Here is a 25,662-nt window from a genome sequence, read left to right on the forward strand (position 1 = left end):
ATTTGTCTTGCATTGGGAACAAATAGTAATTACAAATTCTCCCAAATTGAAGTTGTTCATGAATCATAAACTGAAAGCTTTCTGGGCTAAATTAATTGCAGCCCTAATTTGAACGGTAAATTCCTGGCATAATTTTAAGAATTTGTCTTAAATCTAGCATTGCAAGGTTTTAAATAGTATTAACCCTGAACACATCTCAGGCATAAAATATGAATGCCTTGCATTTTCTAACTGTGCACCTTACAGTGGAGAAGATTATTCTTAAAAATTATAATTCCCTTATGAACGATTTAGTAAGCCTGGTGAATTACTCGAAACAGTTAACTGCTCTGGGCCCCACGCCCCTCCTCTCTTCACAACTCCGCCCTCCCCTCGCCTAACTTGAGAGGCGCCCGGCAGGAGTTGGTGGGCGGGGCCTCCCTGGCCCCGCCGTGACGCCACTTCCAGGTTCTGCGAGCACTTCCGGGTCATTGGCCTAGCTGTGCGGTTTCTGCGGCTGCCAAAGAGGTGCTGAGGGAGAAGTGGTAGGAACCTCCTGGGCTCCTGGCGGTGCTGGTTCTGTCCGCTCCGCGGCGGGAAGCGCCTTCCGCACAGGTACGAGTGATCCTGCCCCGCTCCCAGTGCCGGGGCTGCGGTCGGTCGGTCGGGTCTTTTCCGAGGGCTGCATGGAGGCCCTTCGCTCCCGAGCCCCGGGTCGACCTGTTACCGACTTCAGTGCCGGGATGGCCCCGCGGCCGGGGCCCGGGAGGACGGCGGCGGAGGCTTGTTCTCCCCCGGCGCCCGCCGAAAGGCGCTAGGGGAGGCCTGCGCCCGGCCCCGCGCCCAGCTGTGCCAGGTGTGGCCAGGTGACTGTCCAGCACCCAGGCTTTGGGGTGGGGGCCGAAGCTGGGAGCGCGCTCCCTCATTCTTGTGCTGCTGCGCTCGTGTGAAGTCCGCCTCCCGACTTCATGCGAACTTCGGCAAAGGAGTGAATTTAACTGGATAGTTTGATCGAGGACGAGGACTTTGAGTTACTTCCAAATGAGGGACCTTCTAATTTAATTTTCCTTAAACTGCAAATGAAAGAGTAGTAGATTTGTATGGCTGATAACATATCTAAAATATCTCAACATTGCGGAGGAGTTTTTAAGATCTAAAATCATTAAAGCAAGTAATGGTATATATTGTAGAAATGATCACCACCACCGTAGTTTAAATTTGTTTTTCTTTCTTTGTGATGACTTTTAAGATCTCTCTTAGCAACTTTCAAATATGCAATGCAGTATCCTTAACTAGTCGGCATGCGATATGTCAGTGATTTTCAACCGGCGTGCCGCAAAATTTTAGTAATTAGTTTATGTGTGCCCTGAGATGAAAAGGGTTGAAAATCGCTGCTATATATTATATCCCCAGGACTTTATAAATGGAAGTTTGTAACCCTAGGACAATTCCCCGCCCCCTGACCATCACTCTGTTGTGTGTATCTGAGCTTAGTTTGCTTGTTTTGGGGTTTTAGATTCTATATATAAGTGAGATCATATGTCTCTCTCTCACTTATTTCACTTAGCATAACGCCCTCAGGGTCCATCATGTTGTCGCAGATGGCAAGGTTTTAGTATTATGTTATGGCTGAATAGTAAGTATTTTATTGTGTATACTGCAGGACCCCAAATAAAATCGTTTGATTATAATGTTGGTGAAAAAAAATGATTCCAGGGCAGCACCACTATTCGTGTGGAATTTGCATGTTCTTCCCATGTCTGCATGCGTTTCTCCAGGTGCTCAGGTTTCCTCCCTCATCCCACAGATGTGCACGTTAGGTGAATTGGCCTGTCTACATTGTCCCAATCTGAGTGTCTGTGTGAGATTGCACCCTACATGGAAGGGTGTCCTGTCTGAGTGTCTGTGTGAGATTGCACCCTACATGGAAGGGTGTCCTGTCTGAGTGTCTGTGTGAGATTGCACCCTACATGGAAGGGTGGGTTCCCACTTTGCACCCCAAGCTGCTGGGATAGGCTCTTGCCACCTGTGAACTGGTGATGTTTTGTGACTAGAAATAGCCCTTGCGTCTTTTCTAATGCCAATACTGGACAGTTTGATTACAAGTGATTTGTAATATAGATCAAGAAGCTTGATACCTTCAGCTCTTTTTCAAGATTGTTTTTATAATTTTCTTGTAATTACAGTTGACATACAGTAATATATTAGTTTCAGGTCTATAACATAGTGATTTGACACATAACTTAGAAAGTTATCACCTCAGTAAGTCTAGTGCTCATATGACGCCATACATAGCTGTTACAATATTATTGACTATATTTCACATATTGTACTTTACATCCATCCCCATGACTATTTTTATAACTGGTAATCTGTATGTTTTAATCCCTTCACATTTTTTACTCGGCCCTCTAACCCCTCTCCCATCTGGCAACTTTCAGTTCTCTGTATGAGTCTGTTTCTGTTTTGTTTGTTCATTTGTTTTTTAGAATCCACATATAACTGAAATTAAATGGTATTTGTCTTTCTCTGTCGGACTTACTTCACTTAGCACAATACCCTATAGGTCCATCCATGATGTTGCAAATGGCAAGATTTCATTTTTTATGGATGAATAATATTCCATTGTACATATATATGTATACATCTACTGTACCCATTTGTCTACTGATGGACACTTAGGTTGCTTCCATATCTTGGCTGTTGTAAATAATGCTGCAGTGAACATAGGGATGCATACATTTTTTTGAATTGGTGTTTTGTGTTGATCCTCTTTATCCTATATACACACACACACACACACACACACACTCAGAAGTGGAATTGCTGGGTCATATGGTTTTTCTATTTAATTTTTTTAGCAACTTCCATACTGTTTTTCATAGTGGCGGTACCAGTTTACTATCTACCAACAGTAAGCGAGGATTTCCTTTTCTCCACATCCTCACCAACACTTGTTATTTGTTGATTTATTGGTGATAGCCGTGCTGGCAGGTGAGAGGTAATACCTCATTATGGTTTTAGTTTGTATTTCCCTGATAATCAGTAATGCTGGCCATCTTTGCATATGTCTATTGGTCATATGTACATCCTCTTTGGAGAAATGTCTATTCAGGTTCTCTGCTCATTTTTAATTGGATTATTGGGGTTCGGGGTATGAGATTGCATGAGCTCCTTATGGTTTTTTTTAATATTAACCCTTATAGCAGTGGTTCTCAACCTGTGGGTCGCGACCCCTTTGCCGGTCGAACAACCTTTTCACAGGGGTCGCCTAAGACCATCCTCCATATCAGATATTTACATTCCGATTCATAACAGTAGCAACATTACAGTTATGAAGTAGCAACGAAAATAATTTTATGGTTGGGTCACAACATGAGGAACTGTATTTAAAGGGCCAGAAGGTTGAGAACCACTGCCTTATAGGATGTATAATTGGCAAATATTTTCTCCTTTTCATGTTGCCTTTTCATTTTGTTGATGGTATCCTTTTCTACACAAAAACTCTTTAGGCTGATGTAGTCCCATTTCTTTTCTTTTTTTTTTTTTTATTTTGTTTCCTTTGCACAAGGACACATATCAAAAAAAAAAAAATGACTAAGAGTGATGCCAAAGAGTTTACTGCCTGTGTTTTTTTTCTAGGAGTTTTTAATTCATTTTAAGTTTATTCTTATATATGGTGTAAGAAAGTGATCCAATTTCATTCTTTTGCATGTATCTGTCCAGTTTTACCAACATTTATTGACAAGACTGTCTTTATACCATTGTATATTCTTGCCTCTCTGTCATAGAGTAATTGACCATATAGGTTTGGGTTTATTCCTGAGGTCTTGATTTCCGTTTCATCTGTGGCAGCAATTTCAACCTTTTTCATCTCATGGCACACATAAACGAATTAGTAAAATTCAGTAGCACACCAAAAATATATTTTTTTACTGATCTAACCAAAAAAACATAGGTGTAATTTTTATTCATTCACACCAGATAGCTATTGTGTTGACGGTTGTCGTTTTTTTGTTTTTGGGTTTTTTTTACTTGACAATCTAAGAGAAGAGAGGTCAGTGCCCCTAACTAAATAGTCAGGTATTGCATGTTTTAATAATTCTTGTGACACAGCAGTTGAAAATCGCAGTTCTAGATGCCTGGTTAATTTCAGTGAACAAAGCAGACTAAAGTCCCTGCCCCAGAGAAACTTACATTCTATAGAAGGATACAAAGTAAACATAAAATCAGTAAATCATATAATATGTTAGAAGGTGATGGTGCTATCAAAAATTATAGCAGGAATAGGGGATTGGGAAGTTGCAGAGTAGAGGTGGGAGTTGATTTTTAAATATGACAGTTTAGGCCTCCTTAAGTAAGTGCTATACTTGAAGGAATTAAGAGAACTAAGTGTATACTGGGGAACAGTGTTCCAGGTAGAAAGAACAGCCTTTACAAAGACTTACATCGGCTGGAACGTGTCTGTTGTGGTCCAAGAACAGGGAATCCCATGTGTCTGAGAAAGGTTTGAGAACAAGGGAGAGATGGTAGATAAAACTCAGAGAGATAATAGGTAGCCAGGTTATTGTAAGGACTAGTGAAATGGAAGCCATTGGAGGTTTTGAGCAGAGAAGAGTTTTTTTCTAACCTATATTTTCAAAGATTACCTGGCTGCTGAGTTGGAATTAGAGTATAGGGGACAAGCACGGAAGCAGGGATACCAGTTAGGGACCTGTGTCAGTAATCTAAATGACAGATGATAATGGCACACACCAGGATGATAACAATGGAAATGGTTGGATTCTGAATGCATTTTGAGAGTTTACAGGATTTACTAGAGATTGAACTTGGAGATGAACTTGGGGGGAGGAAGAGGTAACTTCAGAGGTTTTTGCCTAAATATGGAGTTATATAACCTGAGATGGGAAAGACAATAAGGAGAGATGTTGAGTAGGCAGTTGGATTCAGCAGTTAGTTCAATGGGAAGGTCTGTGCTAATAAGTGAATTTGGGAATTATCAGCAACTAGTGGCCCAGTGCATGAAATTCATGCACGGGGATGAGGGGGTGTCCCTCAGCCCGGCCTGCACCCTCTCCAATCTGGGACCACTTGGGGAATGTCCAACTGCTGGTTTAGGGGATCAGGCAGTCGGACATCCCTCTTGCAATCCGGGACCGCTAGCTCCTAACAGCTCACCTGCCTGCCTATCTGATCTCCCCTAAGCATTCTGCCTGCTGGCCTGCTCGCCCCCAACTGCCCTCCCCATGCCAGCCCAATTGCCAACTGCCCCCCCTTGCCAGCCTGCTCGCCCCCCAACTACTCCCTTATGCCGGCCCAATTGCCCCCAACTGCCCCTCCTTGCTGGCCTGCTCACCCCCCAACTACCCCTTTATGCCAGGCTCATCACCCCCAACTGCCCCCCTCCATGCTGGCCCAATCGCCCCCAACTGCAACCCCCTGCCAGCCTGCTTGCCCCCAACTTGCCCCCCTCCCCGCCAGACTGCTCACCCCTAACTACCCCTCCTGCTGGCCTGCTCACCCCAACTGCCCCCCTGCCAGCCTGCTTGCTCCCAACTGCCCCCCGCTGGCCTGCTCGCTCACAACTGCCCACCTCTGCCAGCCTTCTTGCCCCCAACTGCCCTCCCCTGCCAGCCTGATCGCCCCTAACCTCCTCTGCCTCAGCCCTGCCACCATGGCTTTGTCTGGAAGGACATCCGGAAGGTCTCCCAGTCTAATTAGCATATTACTCTTTTATTAGCATGGATAGTGTTTAAAACCATGAGACTGAATGTTATCACTAAGGAATGAACATAGAAAGCAGCAGAGAACCAAGGATGGTATCTTGTGAAATTAAGTGTTCAGGGAGAAAGAGGATCAACCAACAGTATTGAGAAGGATGAACCAGTGAATTTAAGGGAACAAACAACCCAAAAAGGAGGGTGTCCCAGAAGATAAGCCAAGATCCATTATCAAAGAAGAGGGAGTAATCACTGTGTCAGATACTAAAGTCCAGTGAAGACTGAGATGAGGGTTAGCTTTAGCAATGCCATTGATGGCTATCACCATCTGTTTCATTTGAGTGCTGGAGGCAAAAACCCATGAGGGGAGTTTAAGAGCAAATGGGAGAAAAGGAGTGAGAGACAGTGATACAGACAATTCTCATGTTTTGCTGCAAAGAACAGAGAAATAAGAGGATGGCTAATGAGGGAAGTGGGCTGAGGAAGTACCCACCTGTTTGTTGATGGGAATGGTTCATAAAGATGGGAGATTTGATGGTGAGGGAGAGAAGGAATGATTGTATTGTTGGAACAATATCCTTGAGTGTTGGGTAGGTCCTAGAAGGGATAGGACCTGATGCATAGGTAGAAGGACTGTATTCAGACAACAGTATGGATCAGTGGTCCTCAACTTTTTGGACCTCATGGACCACCAATGGTCCACAGACCACCGGTTGGCAGCCCGTGGTATGGATAGTTCGACTATTAGTGAAAGGCAGGTAGGCAAAGTATATGGATATAGGTATTGGTAGGGGATTAGATGTAGTTTTGAGAGTCCAAAAGTTTTCATTTTTCAGTTTCCTCAGTAAAGTAGAAGTCTTTGAATCCCACTTAAATACATTTATATTTGATATTAGCATTTTGACATATGACAAAGTTTATTCAGACTAACAAATACAGAGGTTAGCAAAAGTAGGTTTACACACTACAGGTAAACAATACAATAATCTTACCTAATAATAGACAAACATGTAAATTGACCATCCCTCTGCTACGCTCACCAGCCAATCAGGAGAGTATACAAATTAACCCAACAAAGATGGCGGTTAATTTCAATACGTAGGTTTGAAGCGGCGGAGCGAAGACTGAAGGCTCCGGCTGGAGTGAAGGCCTGGGTCCTGGGTGCCGGAGGAAAACCGGTGCCGGCAGCCAGGGGAAGAGAAGGCCTATTGCACGAATCTCTTCATGCAGCGGGCCCCTAATCAACACTAATAAAAGAGAAAAATGGTAATTGGCATACGAGCTACCCTTTTCATTGGCTAATCAGGGCTATATGCAAATTAACTGCCAACTAAGATTGGCAGTTAACTGCCAACAAGATGGCAGTTAATTTGCATATGTAGGCACAATGCAGGGAGGCGAAAGGGAAAGCAGGAAGAAGCCCCCTGCCACTGACAGTGATCGGAAACCCAGGGGGGAGCTAAGAGCTGGGGGGAAGGACAAAGGCGGCCCTGGGGCCGCCTTTGCCCTGCCCCCCAGCCATGATCGGAGAATCAGGTGCCTTTTCTGCCCTGGCCAGTGATAGCAGGAAGTAGGGGTGGAGCCAGCGATGGGAGCTGGGCACGGTCGAAGCTGGCAGTTCCAGGAGCTAGGGGTCCCTTGCCTGGGCCTAAAGCGAAGCCCACGATCGCGGGGCCTCTGCAGCTGCGGGTCCCCGCTGCCTGGGCCGGACGCCTAGGCCAGAGGCATCAGGCCTGGGCAAGGGGCCGATCCTGCGATTGGAGGGTGATGGGGGTCAACGCCTGTGGGCTCCCAGTATGTGAGAGGGGGCAGGCTGGGCTGAGGGACACTCCCCCCCCCCCCACACACACACACACACACACCCAGTGCACGAATTTCGTGCACCGGGCCCCTAGTTAATAAATAATGATACAAGAATAAACGGTGTTTCACATACAATGGTAAACCTACTTTTGCTGACCCTGTATATTGAATACATACTGCATTTTTCTAGATGGTAAATATATAACTTCATGGAAAATCTATGTTAGTGGATGGAAACAGAATAAGCATATAAAATGTCAGCCTCAATTGATATGAGTAAGAATAAAATAGCATAAGTGGGCAGGGAGACAATCCTTCAGTTGGTCACAGAAGTCCTTTCTGATGAAGTAACATTTGGGGCAGCAATCTGAATCAAATGAGGGAGTGAACTATGCAAGAACCTGAGAATACCGTGCAAAGCAAAGAGAACAGCCAGTGCAAAGGTCCTAAAGCAGGAACATCTTCTATTGAAGAACAATAGAAGGGACAGCCTGGAGCCAGTGAATGAGGAAGTGGAGGAGGACCCAGATCATGTAGGTTTTGCTGTCCATTAAAATAACTTTTTTACTGTGAGATCAGATGCTGGCATTGGGATTTTTGAGTAAATGAGTGATGTGGTTTGATTTATGACTTAAAAGGCTCAGTGTGGCTGCTCTGGCGGTGGGAGGTGGGGTAAGCAAGGGTAGGAAGAGGGAGACTCCTTCCTGGGCTATGACAGTAATCATAGTGACAGATGATGGTGACTTAGTGCTAGGGGTGGAGATGGTAAAAGTTGTCAGGTTCTGGCTATATTTAGAAGGAAGTACTGAAAGATTTGCTGACATGGAATGCAGAGAAAGAGGGAAGTTAATGTGGATTATATATAGCAACAAGGGGAAACTAAGGCAGTAAAGCATAGAGAAGACATAAGAAGCCTTCAGGTACTTAGAAGTTGGGTTGCTGGGGAGAAACCAGCAAAAGAAAACTAGAAATACACAGTATCCAGTGAAGTGGGGGGAGAGAAGTGTCTGTGGGATCCCTCCCCCCCCCCCCTCCAAAAAAAACAACAACACACAAAGCAAAGGCTTTAAGAACGCAGAAATGACCTAGTACAGGGGTCCTCAAACTACGGCCCGTGGGCCACATGCAAATACAAATACTGTATTTGTTCCCGTTTTGTTTTTTTACTTCAAAATAAGATATGTGCAGTGTGCATAGGAATTTGTTCATAGTTTTTTTAAAAACTATAGTCTGACCCTCCAACTGTCTGAGGGACAGTGAACTGGCCCCCTATTTAAAAAGTTTGAGGACCCCTGACCTAGTATATCAAATGCTCACATGGTGTGTGATGTGAAGATTGATAATTGGCCATTTTTGCTGAGTTCTGCCTGATGATTAGTCCTTGATTATATCTCCTCCTGTCCATCTCTAAACTGAAAGCTCCATGAGGTCAGGGATATTATACCAGACATGCAGCAGAAGATCAGTAAATATTTGTTGAATCTATACTACTGCCACCTTCTTGGAATCTTCATCCCTCATTCCTTTCTTTTTTTCAATTCTCACCTGGGGATATTTTTTTCATTGATTTTTTTTTTTTTTTTTTTTTTTTTTAGAGAGAGGGGAGGGGAGGAAGGAGAGGAAAAAGTGGGGAGGGGATAGAGAGAAGGGAGAGAGAAAGAGAAATATTGATGTGAGAGAGACACATTGATTGGTTGCCTCTCGTTCGTACCCTAACTGGGACCAGAGATGGAGCCTGCAACCGAAATACATGCCCTTGACGTACCCTCAGGTCTATGGGCTGATGCTCTACCAGGGATGGGCAAACTTTTTGACTCAAGGGCCACAATGGGTTCTTAAACTGGACCGGAGGGCCGGAACAAAAGCATGGATGGAGTGTGTGTGAACTAATATAAATTCAAAGGAAACATCATTACATAAAAGGGTACGGTCTTTTTTTTTTTTTAGTTTTATTTATTTCAAACGGGCTGGATCCAGCCCGCGGGCCATAGTTTGCCCACGGCTGAGACTGAGCAACTGGCCAGGGCCCCTCATCTCTTTCTAATCTTGTACTTAGGTACATTCTTCATATGGCTGCCAAATTGCATGCCCTTTCCTGCCTAAATGCTTTAGTAGCTCCCCATTACCTTCACTAAGAAGCCCTGCACTTCTCCAGATAGAACAAATCCATCCATGCCATCTTTTTCAAACTCATCTTTTACCACTTCATACCTGTACCCTAACAATACAGAACAATTTATAGTTCTCTTTACAAAATACTATTTTATCCCTCTCTGGCTTTAACCATTCTATTCTTTTAGCCTAGTGGTCAGCAAACTCATTAGTCTACAGAGCCAAATATCAACAGTACAACGATTGAAATTTATTTTGAGAGCCAAATTTTTTAAACTTAAACTATATAGGTAGGTACATTGTTATTAACTTAATTAGGGTACTCCTAAGGCTTAGGAAGAGCCACACACAAGGGGCCAAAGAGCCGCATGTGGCTCGCAAGCCGCAGTTTGCTGACCACGAGCCTAGGATGACTTTCCTCCTTTGCTTGGCTAAACACTCGCTTAAGAATCAGGAAGCTTTTGTGAACCAACTCATTCAGTCCACAGTCAGCCTCCATAATACACTGTATGTCTGTATCACAGTTCTTACTCGCTTTTGAATTTAACTTTTTTATATGTCTGTTCGAGTATAATTTTTAGGGTCAGGAATGTATATTTATCTTCCTCTCTCTAGTACCTATTACAGACTATCTCTTCTTGGTACATGCTCTATAAATATCAAATTTTAAGAGAACAGGAAAACGAAGGGGAAGGCATGCAAATGTGACCTGAATATTGTCTGAATCAGTGACTTGACAGAAGAATGGTGTGTGGTAAATTCTAGGCTAAGTCAAAAGGTAAACTTTTGAAAGAAATGATAAAAATGTACATTTTAATAATTATAATATCTATACTTTGTATAAAGGAATATAAATGCCTATGTCAAAATAACATATAATTAGAAAAATCATTTTTAACTATTCCTTGTAATTCTAAAATTATTATATAGTAATTTGCAATTAATAAGAGTTCTGATCGTATATGTTAGAATGTATAGACTTTACATACATAATTTGTAGTGTTTTCTCTTTTTAATACTTTTATATTAAATTTTTAGGACATCAATGCAAGACTGAATAAGAAAAAGTTCCTTCCTCCTAAGCCATGGCATATCAGTTATACAGAAATACCACTTTGGGAAACAGTCTTCAGGAAAGCCTCGATGAGCTCATACAGGTAAGAGACTAAAAATCAGCATTTTTATTTAAAGGGGTCTATAATAATTCTTGTTATAGCCCTTATTCCAGGCAAAGAGGTTAAATATATTAGATTATTTGGCCCAGTAAATCAGTATTCAGATTAATAATCTCAAATCCCTCTGCATTTACACCATCCTACTATGGATCATAAATGTAATGATGATTGAATGATATAGTTGCATATATCTGAATTTTCAAATATTTTTGTTAAACTTAAAGATTAGTGTGTTGGTTTTCTTCTCATATGTATAAGAAAGACATTTTGTGTAGCTTTAAGGTAAATTTGAACAATTTTTTAAAGTTTTTTGAGATTTTAATTTTAACAGAATTTTTTATACTAATCTAAGAACATTAAGTATTTGCATTTGCTTTTATATATTTAATGAGCTTTAATGAGATTTATTAGATTTTTTTAAATGTATTATTGGTCCTATGTTTTTTATTTAAATGAAGCATGATTTCTTCAGTTTATCAAATGCCTCTTTCCAGATACTATAAAGAATGATAGTCAAAGTTTTGTTCAGGCATTGTAACATCACTGCATGTTTTCTTTTCAAAATTACATTGTGTCAAGATAATGCAAGAAAATATTGTCAGGCTAATTGCCTAATTGTCAGGTATGGCAAAGGAAGATAAGAGGTGTGAGCTTAGAGGCTCTGGTTAGCCTCAGTGAAATTTTTTCATGATAATTCGTGTTTTTGTTTATTTTGTCTTTTATGCTCTTCTGATGTATGACCTTTACTTTTCCTCAGTCTCAACAGATCACTCCCCAACTTGCCCTTCAAGTTCTACTTCAGTTTGATAAGGCTATAAATTCAGCATTGGCTCAAAGGGTCAGGAACAGAGTCAATTTCAGGGTAAGGATATTTTTTCCAAAACCTATTAGCCTGAACCAGTGGTTGTTACAACAGTGTTTTTTAGGACCTCTACATATTTATCAGTCATGAAAGGAAGAAATGGCTCAATCAAATTTTGGAGCATGTTTTATAATAACAAAATTATACTAAGTAAGTAACTTGATACTAAAGTTCATCCACTTAATGTGAGATACAAAGTTTATTTTAGATTTTTCTTATTTCATTGTTTCACAAATTAACCTATGTATGTTTGGCTACCTTCCTTGAAGAATTAGTGAGATTTCAAATGCCTAAAATATCTGCAGGTTTGAAGGTAAGTGACAGAGGAATCCATTAAGGTTATGTTTTTCAAACTCCTGCTCCTAAAAAAAAAAAACACCTCATTAGAAGAATGTCATTTACACAGGACAATAATATTGTAGTCTTAGTGGCTAATACAGTAATTCCCTGAGCTAAGTCACAGGATTAAAATTAATGTTTTGTACAGTTGTGGAGAATTAACATACATGTTCTTTTAAACCATGTTTACATAAAAATTCAAATGAACTTTCATAATTTAGCCACATGAGGGCAGTAGATTCAAATTTTCTAAGTGTTCAAGTAGGCAATACAGCTTTCTTTAGATTTCAGGTGAGCAATTTACAGACTTACAATGCTGAAAATAGTCTGCCAACAGAAAATTTAAACTCTTCCCTTAGCAAATTTATCTAGGGATTTTTTTTAATTGTTAGGATGAAAATTAATGAAAATATTAAGCAAGGTAAATATTAAAGAATTATACTATTTTAAGAATTTTGTACTTGGTGGCTGAGTCTCAAATTGCTTTGGAGGAAAATGTGAGGAAAAATGACTTCATATTATCTCTAAATGTTTTGTTTTAAAGGGCTCTCTAAATACATACAGATTCTGCGATAATGTGTGGACTTTTGTATTGAATGATGTTGAATTCAGAGAGGTGACAGAACTTATTAAAGTGGATAAAGTGAAAATTGTAGCCTGTGATGGTAAAAGTAAGTGTTCACCTAATTACTGTGAAAGCAAAGCTACTTGAAATCTTGTTTTATGAGTCTTTAGAAAGTCTTCATCTGAAACTTAGATGGAAAACTGTCAGTGATCCACTCCTAGAAAGAGACCTGGCTTCTCAGCTAGATTCTGAATTCCAGATCTCAAACTAACTTTAGTATAGATATTTCATGTGACACATTGATGACTTCAAGATTGAGTTAGGGGTGTGGGCGGATTTCAGCTACAGATTTGAAGTATTTATCAGGCTTTTTCACCACCACCTATTTTTTTAAGGAAGCATTTAATTTTGACAATTTATCCTTTGGTTTCTGTGTTGCTGGCTAACTGTACATTTTATATTTAAAAAATGGTTATTTAAGATTTTAATTAACCATAAGAACCTTATCAATTATAATAGTAAGTATCCATTTCTAATCTGTGCTGGTGTATTTTCCACAGCCAACCAAAGACTTGTTCAGATCCTTCAATGTTTCAAAAAGTATACATCTTTGCTTTCTGTTTCATGATTAGTTTTCCTTTTGGCTAATTGTATTTTAAATATATACTTAATTTTACTTTATCATCTGAAGCATTTGTTTAAAGCAGCTATTCCTGAAATTAAATAGAGAAGACTGTCCAAGAAGGGGAGTTTTAAAAAGCAAGAGACCTCAGAGGGAAGGTAGGGGAGGGTGGGGGTAAGGGGAGAGATCAACCAAAGAATTTGTATGCATGCATATAAGCAATGGACACAGACACCAGAGCGGGGTGGGGGAGGAGCAATTAGGGGATAAGGACACATGTAATACCTTAATCAATAAAGAAAGGGGGGAAAAGGGCAAGAGAAAGATAAATATATAGAAAGTAACACCCTACATTTCTCAGGTTATGGGTTGGGGTTTTTTGCTCTGTATATTTGGGGTTTTTAAAGAAATAATCACTAAAAAAAAATGTAGAGGCAACAAAAGCATACTGAAGAAAAACATTTGTAACAACATTTGATGTTATCTGAAAGTAACATTTTTAATGCTTTTTTGTATAACCTAGTCTTGTATTTTTACAGTAATATACATATGCATGTATACACATGTCCAAATCTTTTTCAAACATAGTTGGTAACTCTTCTCTTAAACCTGATTTTTAATGGCTGCATGAAATTACACCTTTAGCCCTTTTGAAAGAAATGGTCTCTTCCAGATGTCAGAAAGCCTCTGAAACTAGCAATGTTACAATGACTTGTACCTTTCTAGCCAATTATGAACTTTAAAAGCATATGACTTTTTAATATAGTCATCAGATACATCTTTTTAGTCATTTCAGCAAGGAACAATGTTATTTTATATTTACCGGATCACAAAATAACATTTCTATACTTCAGATAATGTATATTTTTGTTCACATATTTTTATAATTTAGGCTAATAGTATAGCATTCTCATAACCTTTAAGTTTTTAAGTTTTTACTAGAATTTAGGCAATAATTTATAACTCCTAGACCTATCTAAATGAGGTAGCCCAGTACTGTTCTGTAAAACTTCTGTACTGATGGAAACGATCGTTGTCTGGAATTTTGTTAGGGCAATTGAGAAATCTAATGCTTTAATTTTTATTTAACTTCATTAGTGAACTTTAAGTAATTTGAATAGCTGTATGTGGCTAGCCAGTGGCTATCGTATTGGACAGCACAGATGTAGACTAGTAAAGTGTCATTTTAAATCATTGGAAACATAGGGAAGAACCACAAAGTCAGTAAAGAAGGCCTCTGAGTAAACGTACGTATTTTACTCACAGGGGCTCCCAGTTTCTGGTGGTCTTCAAGTATATTACTCTTGTTTAAAGATACAAGTTACCTGTTTTTTTCAAACTTAACTGGATGAAAAGAAGCAGATCAGCCTCATCTATTGCAGTGGCTCCTGAGGAGCTTGCCCTTCTGCAACACATTGTAGTAATCTTCCAAGGAAACCTTGTTGAGTATTAAGAGAAGCTTAGGTTGTGTGCCATTAGTCTGTGTCATCAGAAAAGAATACAATTTTAGAAATTTTCTTTCCAAAATTAAAGCAAATGGTTTGGCATTCAGAAGTTGAAGTTTAAGTAATTAAGAAAATTTCTTTTTTTAGGTATCAAATATATATGGTGCTACTATGAAATAAGCTCATTTTTCCTGAAAGTCAGCTTTCTGAAATAAAGTTATGTTCCTGACAGAACAGCAGAAAAAAGTGATGGTGGCTAGAATTTTGGTCTGTTTCTCATCAGGAATTAAGTTATATAATTCTCTTCTGATTATATGTGATAGCCCTTGTGGTTTAAAATTTTGGGATAGTAGAGAACCTGGGAAAAAAAAAATGGTTGTTAGCAGTTAATAAATCAAATGTAGTATGTGGTTTTTCTCTAGCATAATATGGAGAGCTAAGCATTGTGTTTTACCTCTGTCTTAAAGGGAAAGTTATTTTAAGTCCTCTAGGTATTTTCATGGTCAGCTTCCCCTCTTCTTCCCCACCCCTCAAACCATCATCACCATTAGTTCCTGTTTTATTTTTAAGATATTATTTTAAAAATTAAATTGCTCCTTGAACTTACTCTTTCTCTCCTCTATTTCCTAGATACTGGCTCCAATACTACAGAATGAATAGAAAAGTGGCTTTTTTATGCCATCTTCTGTTATTATTCATCACTTTTTAAAGAGAAGCATAGAAGAGACTTTATTTATTCTAGCATTGCAGAAATGACTACACTGTGCTATACTATCAGAGAATCCAGTAGCAAGATGCTTGTAACTCTGTAGCCTCTTACATTACCTTTATTCTACAGCATGAAGAAACAGACTTTTTTTTAATGACAAATCAAACGTTGTTGCCTTCCTAATAATATTCTTTAATAAATTCATTTTAAAACTCAATGTGGATAATAACTGGTAGAGCTATCAAGCTAGAAATATGAAGATATTAGATAAGCATTTTTAAAGAGCACAATGTTTCTTGCAAAGGAGATTAGGAAATACATTCATTTCAATAAAGTCAGGTTAGTTTTATAATTGTAACAGCTGATAAAAGCATCAGCAGGAGCAAAACCAAATTCTGGATTGGAATTTTACTTAGAAAATCCCTTTTCTAAAAGTACAAAACCAAGAGTAATCACTATAAAAAAAAAAAATACTAAGTACAACTGAATTAGGAAAAGTTGGATAATCGTTAGCTTCCATAGCCAAAACAAAACCAAGAAACTTACTTCCAAACATAAAATAGTCTCCACAAGACATGTAAATTATTTCTTGAACTGGCCATATTGGTCAAGTTATATACATTTTTAACTGATCTACATTTTGCCAGGTATTGGACTTAATAAGAAGGGGGGAAGTTTCTCTTGTTTGTCAACCTAGGACTATATAAATGAAGAAAGTGGCATTTCTGAAATATCACAGGGAGAATGTTGCACAAGGTAGCTGAGCAACTAGAATTTAGAACTGCCTACAGGTGAATCAAGATCAACTATATTTTTTCATCGTTTGTTTTTTGGATCAACTGTTTTTAATAAGGACCCAGCCCTATTTAATACTTATAGTAGACTATTGACAGCCCCCCATTCTGTAGTGAACCCCAATTCAACCCTACTTAAATGTGCTGAAGCTACCATGTAGAGATGAAAACTCACTTTTCTCCAGCTGAGAATCATAGCAGTAATCTTCAGCAAAATGATTTTTCATAAACGTATTAAAATGTTAAATAGTTCTTTATAGTAGACATAGTCCCCTATTTTCAGTTGTAGAAGCATGCTCTGTAATAGATGTGTGTTCTTTCTATTTTTTATTTACTTTTAATTCATTCCAGAGAGAGAAACCTTGATGTGACAGAAAAACATTTATCGGTTGCCTCCTGCACACACCCAAACTGGGGATCAAACCTGCAACCTGGGTATGTGCCTGACCAGGAACTGAACCTGCCGACTCTTTGGTGTACCGGATAACCATCTGGGCCACACCAGCCAGGGCAATAGATGTTATTTTTAAGCAACCAATGCTCAAATCTGATCCATATAGCAGCACAGAAATAAGACTATTTGTAATATAGTAGCCAACGTTACATTATTTGGGTCAGACCAAGTGCTATATATCTTAGATATATTCTCCTGGATAATCCTCACAACCCTGAAAGAACTTTGTTCTCTTTTTATAGATTTAGAAATTGAAACTTAAATTACAAAAAGTTACAATAATTAGGATTTTCTTAATTGCAATTGACCAAAATCTAGGTCTTTTACTTTGGAGGTTCAACATCGAATTTAGGAGATAGGTATGTTATAGTAAACTAAAATTCCTGTTTCTTAAGGAATAAGTGATGGTTTAAACTTTTCCGTTATTAATAGTCACTGAGATCTTACAGAAGTATAGGGCTGGAGTTTGTATTCCTGTTTGGGGATTTAAAATCCTGTGGATGATGTTTGTAGATTGTGCTAGTGACAGTCTCAGCTGGGGAAGCAACACACTGACCCTGGGTGAGCAGTTTCTTGTAAGACAGGGTAACCTGGCTTGACCTACTAGTAGTAATAGTGACTCCAGCCCTTCTCTGGACGCTCCTGCGGTGTTCTCAGCATAGTAGTGTAGTCCTTGACACTCACATAAAAACTCATCCTTGCAGCTCATTCTGTGTCCTCTACTCCAGTATTTCATCCTCATCTTCTTTACCAGCCATCACATGGTCAGCTCCAGTTAAGTTTGAAAAAGAAACAAAGTCAGATCTGAGTTTTACTTCTGTCTTTGGCTATGCAGTTTCCTACATTTTTCCTGCCTTTCAGAATCAAAACCCTACCCATGCTTCAAAACTAAAACCCAGTTGTATCTCTGTCACCCGCATTGATCTCTTTGCTGTTGACCTCATACAAAAAAATTATATGCACGAAAGAAAAACAACAAAGGACAGGAAGAAATTGGGTCAGTCCCAGTACTCACTCATACTCATCCAGGTAACTAGTATGTAATGCCCAGGGTTTATACAGCATTCCGTCAGATGAAACCGGTTCTGAGACTTGGGTTAGCCCTATACCCACCCCTGCTTTTGGCTGGGTGGGAGTGCAGAGTCCTAGCCAGGCATTTCCTCCTATCAGTTCTAATTGTGTACACATCACACGGCTGACACTTGCATTGTGGTGTAGAGCTAATTTTCCACAGTGACACTCTGACTTTACTAAGATTACAGAAAAGAGTGACAGCAAGAGTTCATACCACCTGACCACAGGCTCCAGTGATAAGCTTATTTGCCTGTTAGTGTGGAAGAAGAGAAAATCCATCAATTGTCTACTGTCAGACTAAGAGTACAAGTTGGGCTTTTTGTAATGAAGAGTTGATCCTCTCCGCATGCATTACTAAATGCTATTTTAACACCCGAACAGTGGGCAAAGAATAGCCTCTGGATTTAATGCCGGACTGGTCATTGTTACGCTTGTTTATTGTGAGCTATCTTCAGCTAATTTTATTTCTTGGTAGACATTAATCACAGTGTCCTAAGGTATGCTACCATCATTTTTTAGTGGGTCATAATTAAATCACTAATAAAATTTTGAAATTTTAAAATATGTATATATATTCAAATATATATTTCAACTGGGGAAGCAATTTGTAGGATAGTTAAAAAAAATTTGGACTCAGTAAAACTGAAGAATAAGGGAAGGTGCAAATACAGAAAAATTTGGAGCCTTTGCTTTGTCAGTCCATTCTAAAAATGTACTCTAATTTGTTCATCCAGCTTTTTTTTTTAAGATTTTTTAAATGGATTTTTAGAGGGCGGGGTGGGGAGGGAGGGAAAAAAACATGGATTGGCTGCCACCTGCATGCCCCCGACCTGGGATCGAGCCCACAAACCAGGCATGTGCCAGCAATCGAACCAGCAACCTTTCAATGCACCGGACAACACCCAATCAACTGAGCCACACTGGCCAGGGCCGGCTCTTTTTCATATGCTGTAATAATAATGGAATCTATTATTTTCTTAGTGCATAGGTAGGTAGAATTTGCATGGGGTGTGGAGCAAAGCATTTCACCTTGACAGCATACCAAGATTTAGTGGGGTTAGCTTAAAAAGGAATTGTGCAGAAAGACTTATCAGTATTCTCCCTGGAATGCCCTACTCATTCTCTTGATTCTGTGAACTTCCTGAAGTTCTGTTACAAGAGAAATTGGCTTCAAAACTGGTTCTTTTGCCCCTGGGTAGAGAACTGAGATTGTTCTTACCATTGCTGTACATGCACGGACAGCACTGATCCCTTTTCTGGAGTAAGAGACTGAACACATACTCTGTGCTTTTCTCCCTCTGCTTTTACTCCTTTTATTCCACCAAATGAACCACAAAAGACCCCAAATAGCTAGAGCAATCCTGAAAAAGAAGGGACAAAGGGTCATCTTGCTTCCTGATTTCAAACTCTATTACAAAGCTACAGTAACCAAATAGCAGAATATTGGCTTAAAAACAGACACACGTCAATAGAATAGAGGCCAAAAATGAACCCACACATATGTGGTCAATTACTTTATGACAAATTTATAACAGAGGAGTCAAGGATAGGTATATGTTGGGGAAAGGACAGTCTCTTCAGTAAACGGTGGTAGGGAAACTGGGCAACCATGTTGCTGAATGAAGCTATCTTATACCGTAACAAAAATCAACTCAAAACGGATTAAAAAGGAACATAAGACCTGAAACCATAAAACTAAGAAAATGGGGTAAGCTCCTTGACATTCAGTCTTGGCAGTGATTTTTTGAATTTGGCAACAAAAGCAAAAGTAAGAAAGATGGCATCAAACTAAAAAGCTGCACAGCAAAGGAAACCAACAAAATGAAAAGGCAACCTGTGGAATGGGAGAGAACATTTGCAAGTCATATCTGGTAAGCGGTGAATATTACAAAATACAAAGAACTCATATAGCATATGTGTATATACAACTCAATAGCAAAAAAAAAAAAAAAAATAGGGGCAGAAGACCTCAATTGACATTTTTCCAAAGACAACATAAATGGCCAACAGATTAGAATGGCTCTTATCAAAAAAATAAGTGTTGGCAAAAATGTGGAGAAAGGGGAAGCCTTCCATACTATCAGTGGGGATGTAAATTAGTGCTTCTCACAGTTGGTGGGAATGTAAATTGGTGCAGCCAAAATACCATTTGATACAACAATTCCACTTCTGGATATATGCCCAAAAGAATTGAAAACAGAGACAGAAAACATTTGTACAGCCATATTTATAGCAGCATTATTCATAACAGCCAAAAGGGAGAAGACATGCATGTTCCCCCTCAGAATTTCTTTTTTAAAGATTTTTAAAAGGTAAAATATACATGAAGTGAGAGCCTGCAGAGGGACATTCCCTGTCTTGGTCTGGGCCCAGTGAAACTGGTTGGGACTTGTGGTCTCCAGGACCGTGAACAGCACCTTTCTGCTGTTTTAAGGCCCCAAGTTTGTGATAATTTGGTCCAGTGGCCATAGGAAACTATTAGTCAAAAATGGAGCGTTTTTAGCATCATCAAAACAATTGCAGTGAGTCACAGCATGTAAATTTTGTTTTTAAACAATTCATGAGTTCAAGATGATACCAAAACCCATCCCTACACACACAAATTCACTTATCATTAGGTAACCAATTCCTTGCTCTGAAAACTGATAGGAGGAAATAACTTCAGATTAATAATACAGTTGAGGAAAGTTTCAGTATAGGAAAATGTAAAGAATTACTTATAGAATTGGGATATATATTACCATTTTACAAATTGTTATGAAATAACAATGATCATCGATGGCTACTAAAACAGTTAGGAGAAAGTGTTATGGGAAATTTATAGCCAGGCTGACAACTTCCAAACCCCACAGTTCAAACATTAAAAAAAAAAAAAAAAAGACAAATGTACCTTCTGGTTATACAAAATACCAACTATGATATTTGCTTGACAAAAATTAAGCTTTTAACTCTAAGTATCAGTTTATAAGACATATCAAGGGCTGAGGAGTAAGTCACATGATACTACTGGGATTCTATGAACAGAATCCCAAATATAGGGAGCTGTAGAGGAAAGAGACCTAGCTTGTGCAACAAATAAATGGCCAAAATAAAAAAGATGGAAGGACAAATCTAAAATTGAAAGACATTTGAGAGATTTATCAACCCAATGGGTCCTTATTGAAATAACCAAACTGTAAAACATGATTATGACACAAGGGGCTAAATTAAAAACCGGTTTGGCCCAGCCAGTGTGGCTCAGTGGTTGAGCCAGGCACCAAGCGGTCACCAGTTTGATTCCCCATCAGAGCACATGGCCTGGGTTTGGGGCTAGATCCCCTGCAGAAGGCAATTGATGTTGCACCAATGTTTCTATCTCTCCCTCTCCGCTCTCTCTAAAATCAATAACATTTTTTTTAAATAACTTTAGAAAAAAACTGGTTTGGTATATGATTAAAGAGTTATTGTTATGATACAGTTGGTTGTGTTTTTAAAATATTCATTACCTATCTTAATTGAAAGATACCAAAGAATTAATGAATGAAATAATATGACATATAGGATTCAGCCCCATTTGGTTTGGAAAGTTAATGGGAGTGTAGCTAGAACAAGACTGGGCAGCAGTTGATAACTGAATTCACTATGACATTCCCTCTACCTTTGTATGATTGAAGATTTCTTTTTAAAACATCTACAGATCCTCATTGCTTACAGATGAACCCCAAGCTCCTTGACAGCAGCAGAACACCAGGTCTCTTGCCATCTGGTCATCTTTCAGGCTCACCTTCACCTGCCCTCCTCACAAGCTACATTCAATTCCCTGAACGTACCTCCTATTTTCATACATTTGGTAATCAGATTTGCCTGTGTGGAACACCCTTTATCACTTTTGTTATTTGGTGAACTCCATGGCCCAGTTCAGATGTCACTGTTTCTGTAAACTCTAATAGACTCCTTAAAATAGAACTACACACTCACTTTAAAGCAATCCCAACACATCCTGGACAGGACACTCCACGATACCCCTATACTGTCCCATCGTCATCCCCTCCCCTCCCACCTTACCCAGATTAAATTCCATGGCCATCATGATCACCGCCCTGTACATAATCTCCACTCCTTTGCCTCTCTTACACTCACTTGGGTAAATCACAAATCTGGGTAAGTCCTCTGCCTACACTATGCTCGAATTCTTGCAGCTGAGTGTGGATGTGTGGCTGATTTTTAAACTGACTTTCCCTAAAGTCAGTGGGTCCTTAATGCTGCCTGACATTTTCCCCCCTTGGTCTAATATTTATTCCAGTTTCCAATCTGAAACAATTACGTTATACCTTTTTCTTTTTCCAAACCTCCAATATCTCCTGTCGCATCCTCATTTCATAAAATCATCTTGCTCTTTATTTCACTGAACAAAAGAAAGTAATCAAAAGAGAACTTCCAGAGTTTCCAATTCACTAATAAGCATATGAAACTACTCAGCATCATTAGTCCTCAGGGAAATGCAAATTAAAACCACAATCACAGCCCTGGCCAGGAAGCTCAATTGGTGAGAGCATCATCCTGATTCACCAAGGTTGCAGGTTCAATTCCCTGTCAGGACACATATAGAATCAACAGTGAATGCATGGATGGGTGGGACAACAGATCAATGTGTTTTATTTATCTTTCCCTTTCTAAAAATAAATTAATAAATATTTTTTAAAAACAAACGTAAACTACAATCACCACCACTCAGCAGAATAGTTAAAATGACAAAGTAATATTAGCAAAGAAGTGGAGTAAATGAACTTTCACACCTTGCCAGTGGGAGTTAAGTTGGCAGATCTTGTAAAACTGTGTGAGCATTCACCTAAGTGAACATAAGTGCATCTGACAGCCCAGCAACTTCACTCCTAGATACATACCCAACTGCAGTGTATACACATGTTCTCTCTAACACATGTTCAAGAAAGTTCATAATAGGAGCACAATTCCTAATAGAAAAAGCCATCATCAATAGTACAATGAATAAATTATGATACTACACAGTAGTGATAATCATTGAACTACTATGACACAACAACATAGATGAAACGCATAATGTTGAGTTTAAGGAGCCATAAACAAAAATGAACATAGAACTTGACAAGGAGAAAATTCTGAGATGTCCTAAATTAAATTACAGCTGGCCGGAGAGTAGAAGGAGGAGACAAAAGTTAACAGCTGCAGGCCAAATCCAACCAGACTGCTTACATGCCTGAGTGGATGTTGGAACTGAATCATTTCTGTGGTTTGTAGACAGAACAGCTGACCACCGCATGATCTTGCAGGTGCTCATAGGCAATTCAAACAAGACAGGAAGCCTGTAGAAGTGGGTTTTTAGGGGAAGATGAGGAATTTTATCTCAAGCATATAAAAATGGAGGAGTCTGCCCTCGCTGGTTTCGCTCAGTGGATAGAGCATCGGCCTACAGACTGAAGGGTCTCAGGTTTGATTCCAGTCAAGGGCACAAGCCTGGGTTGTGGGCTCAGTCACCAGTAGGGGCAGTGCAGGAGGCAGCCCATCAATGATTCTCCCTCATCATTAATGTTTCTATCTCCCTCTCCTCTCTGAAATCAATAACCAAAAATTTATATAAATGGAGGAGCCTATCAGACATCTTTAGGGACTAGGCATCTATTCCAGAACTAGCCCCAACTTCCCCTTCTCCTGACCCTTTTATCTATAGCCTCTGTAAATTCTTTCAAAACAACTTACATCTTTCTTCCTCAAACTCAGTTTTTTAGTGTGTTTTTAATGTGCCCCATGTGTGAAACAGCTCTGGCCACCAACACAGGCATCAGGCTAGGATGAATGAAGGGTTATGTCTGCTTTGCTCTGACCATATAAGAGCAAAACCACTGGTTGGGCGTCTCCTTGCCCATTGCCAGGGTGGTTCAATCAAGTTCTTATCTCCATACTCCACAAGAACTGCTCTTATCAAAATCACCTCACAGCCCTAACTGGTTTGGCTCAGTGGATAGAGCATTGGCCTGCGGACTCAAGGGTCTCAGGTTCAACTCCCGGTCAAAGGTATGTACCTTGGTTGCAGGCACATCCCCAGTGGGGAGTGTGCAGGAGGCAACTGATTGATGTTTCTCTCTCATCGATGTTTCTAACTATCCCTCTTCCCTTCCTCTCTGTAAAAAATCAATAATATATATTTTTTTAAAAAAATATCACCTCACATCGTTAAATTCAGTAGTCACTTCATCCTGTTACCGACCCAAAAGAGGGTTTGCCGCCCTGTGCGTAGCAGAGCCAAACACTGTACGCCGAGGTTTGCAGTGGAGAAACTAAAGCCGTTTTATTTGCAGGGTGCCAAGCAAAAACAGGAAGCTATCGCTGAAAACCCAAAAGTCCCTGCTGGCTTTTAGTCAAGAATGTTTAATAGCAGAGATTGAAGGTTAGGGGTTAGGGCAAACAGGCTGATATACGGAAGCGCTGGCCATGTAGGTTTGGGTTGGGGGACTTCAGACCTTGGTCATTTACTGTAAGATAAGGGAAGGGCTTCAATACTGGGTCTTCCTAGACAACTGACACTGCACTTCTGGAAAGATTCCAGGGTTCAAGTCCGGTTAAGTCTCAGTCCTTTGGTTCCATGGGTGGGGGCTTACGTGAATCTGGTTCTGGGTGCAGCTGGAAATCAAAGTTTTCTCCGCTGCCTATGCTTTGGCTGCTTGACTTGTGGTTTTGGTCTGCCGTCTGCCGCCTCAGAAAGGCAACCCAGTATCTTGTTAGAACCAGATAGGATTCTGAGCTGGTTCTTGGGTTACACTCATCTTCAGTGACTTTCAGCAGCTTTAGGCACAGTCATCAACCTCTTTCCTGAAACACTTTCTCCTCCAGGCTTCCAGAACACTAACTACATCATTTCCCTTCTACCACCCCTGCTGCTCCTTTCCAACTTTCTCTTGGTAGTTCCTCCTTATCTCAGTTACTCTGTGTTTTGCAGAGCCCCAGAGTGCATACGGCTGTCCACTCCGTTGGAATTCTCCAATTTCATGGCTTTACACTATTCATAAGCTAATGAACACCAGCTAAACATCTTCAGTTCTCTCCTGGCCTCAGATTCCTGTTGTATTTGTCTCCTCCACATCTCTACTATTCAGAGGTCTAATAGGCATCTCCATTTTTAAAAATATATATTTTATTGATTTTTTTTTTACAGAGAGGAAGGAAGAGGGATAGAGAGTTAGAAACATTGATCAGCTGCCTCCTGCACGCCCCCTACTGGGGATGTGCCCGCAACCAAGGTACATCCCCTTGACCGGAATCGAACCCGGGACCCTCCAGTCCTCAGGTCGACGCTCTATTCACTGAGCCAATGGGCTAGGGCAGGCATCTCCATTTTTATATGTTTGGAATCAAACTCCTGATCTTCCCCTAAAAATCTACCTTCACAGTTTTCCTGTCTTGGTTAATAGTAACTACCCTTCCAACTGACCATCAAGACAAAACATTTGGAGGCATTCTTGACTCTCATAAATAAACTCAATCTGTTAGCAAATCCTCAAATTGAACCTCCAAAACATTTCCAGGATCTAACCACCTCCCTTTCTACTGCTGCTGTGCTACCCTGATACAAGCTGCTATGGCTAGTGTCATGATTATTGCCACAGCCTCCTAACTGGCCTCCCTGCATCCACCAACACCTCCCCATCAGTCTGTTCTCAATGCAGCATGAAAATGTTAATCAGATCATGCCAGTCCCCTGTTCAAAGCCTTCCAGTGGCTTAAGGCACTCAGACAAGATGAAGGCCATGTAATGGGTTACTGAGGCCTTCACAACAGCCCTGCTCCCCTGTGCTCTGCACTCTTCTTCCCCCCCCCCCCCCCGCCCGCCCCCTCCTTTTCCTCTGCTCTGTGTACACTGGCTTCCTTGCTATTCCTCAAACATGGCAGGTGTGTTCCTGCTTCAGGGCCTTGCCAAGTCTCTCTTCTTGGCCTAGAATGCTCTCCCTCCATGGGCCCTCATGGATCATTCCTTCGTCGCCTTCAGATCTTTACTC

The 25,662-nt window shown here is 40.1% G+C and overlaps 2 protein-coding genes across 2 annotated transcripts in view; both read left to right on the forward strand.

Annotated features, from left to right (window-relative positions):
* Positions 1-15,548, forward strand: part of BNIP2 (BCL2 interacting protein 2) — a 38,708-nt gene extending 23,160 nt beyond the window's left edge. Inside the window, exons 10-12 of the transcript XR_009453319.1 lie at positions 10,653-10,771; positions 11,547-11,651; positions 15,253-15,548. The gene's annotated coding sequence lies outside the window, so the exon portion shown is untranslated. The remainder of the gene's footprint in view (positions 1-10,652; positions 10,772-11,546; positions 11,652-15,252) is intronic.
* On the forward strand, positions 10,653-15,548 carry GTF2A2 (general transcription factor IIA subunit 2). Its single transcript, XM_059699664.1, has 4 exons — positions 10,653-10,771; positions 11,547-11,651; positions 12,535-12,661; positions 15,253-15,548. The coding sequence occupies exons 1-4, from the start codon at positions 10,700-10,702 to the stop codon at positions 15,276-15,278; spliced, it is 330 nt and encodes a 109-aa protein (XP_059555647.1). The 5' UTR covers positions 10,653-10,699; the 3' UTR covers positions 15,279-15,548.
* Positions 15,549-25,662: the final 10,114 nt, after the last annotated feature.

This window comes from Myotis daubentonii, chromosome 1 (assembly GCF_963259705.1).
Source record: "Myotis daubentonii chromosome 1, mMyoDau2.1, whole genome shotgun sequence".
Taxonomy (NCBI): domain Eukaryota; kingdom Metazoa; phylum Chordata; class Mammalia; order Chiroptera; family Vespertilionidae; genus Myotis; species Myotis daubentonii.

Excerpts from the sequence above, each read along its gene's own strand:
- GTF2A2 (XM_059699664.1), top strand. The coding sequence starts at position 10,700 with ATGGCATATCAGTTATACAGAAATACCACTTTGGGAAACAGTCTTCAG. Across the intron at positions 10,772-11,546 it reads GCCTCGATGAGCTCATACAG|TCTCAACAGATCACTCCCCA; the intron begins GTAAGAGACTAA and ends ACTTTTCCTCAG. Across the intron at positions 11,652-12,534 it reads GGAACAGAGTCAATTTCAGG|GGCTCTCTAAATACATACAG; the intron begins GTAAGGATATTT and ends TTTGTTTTAAAG.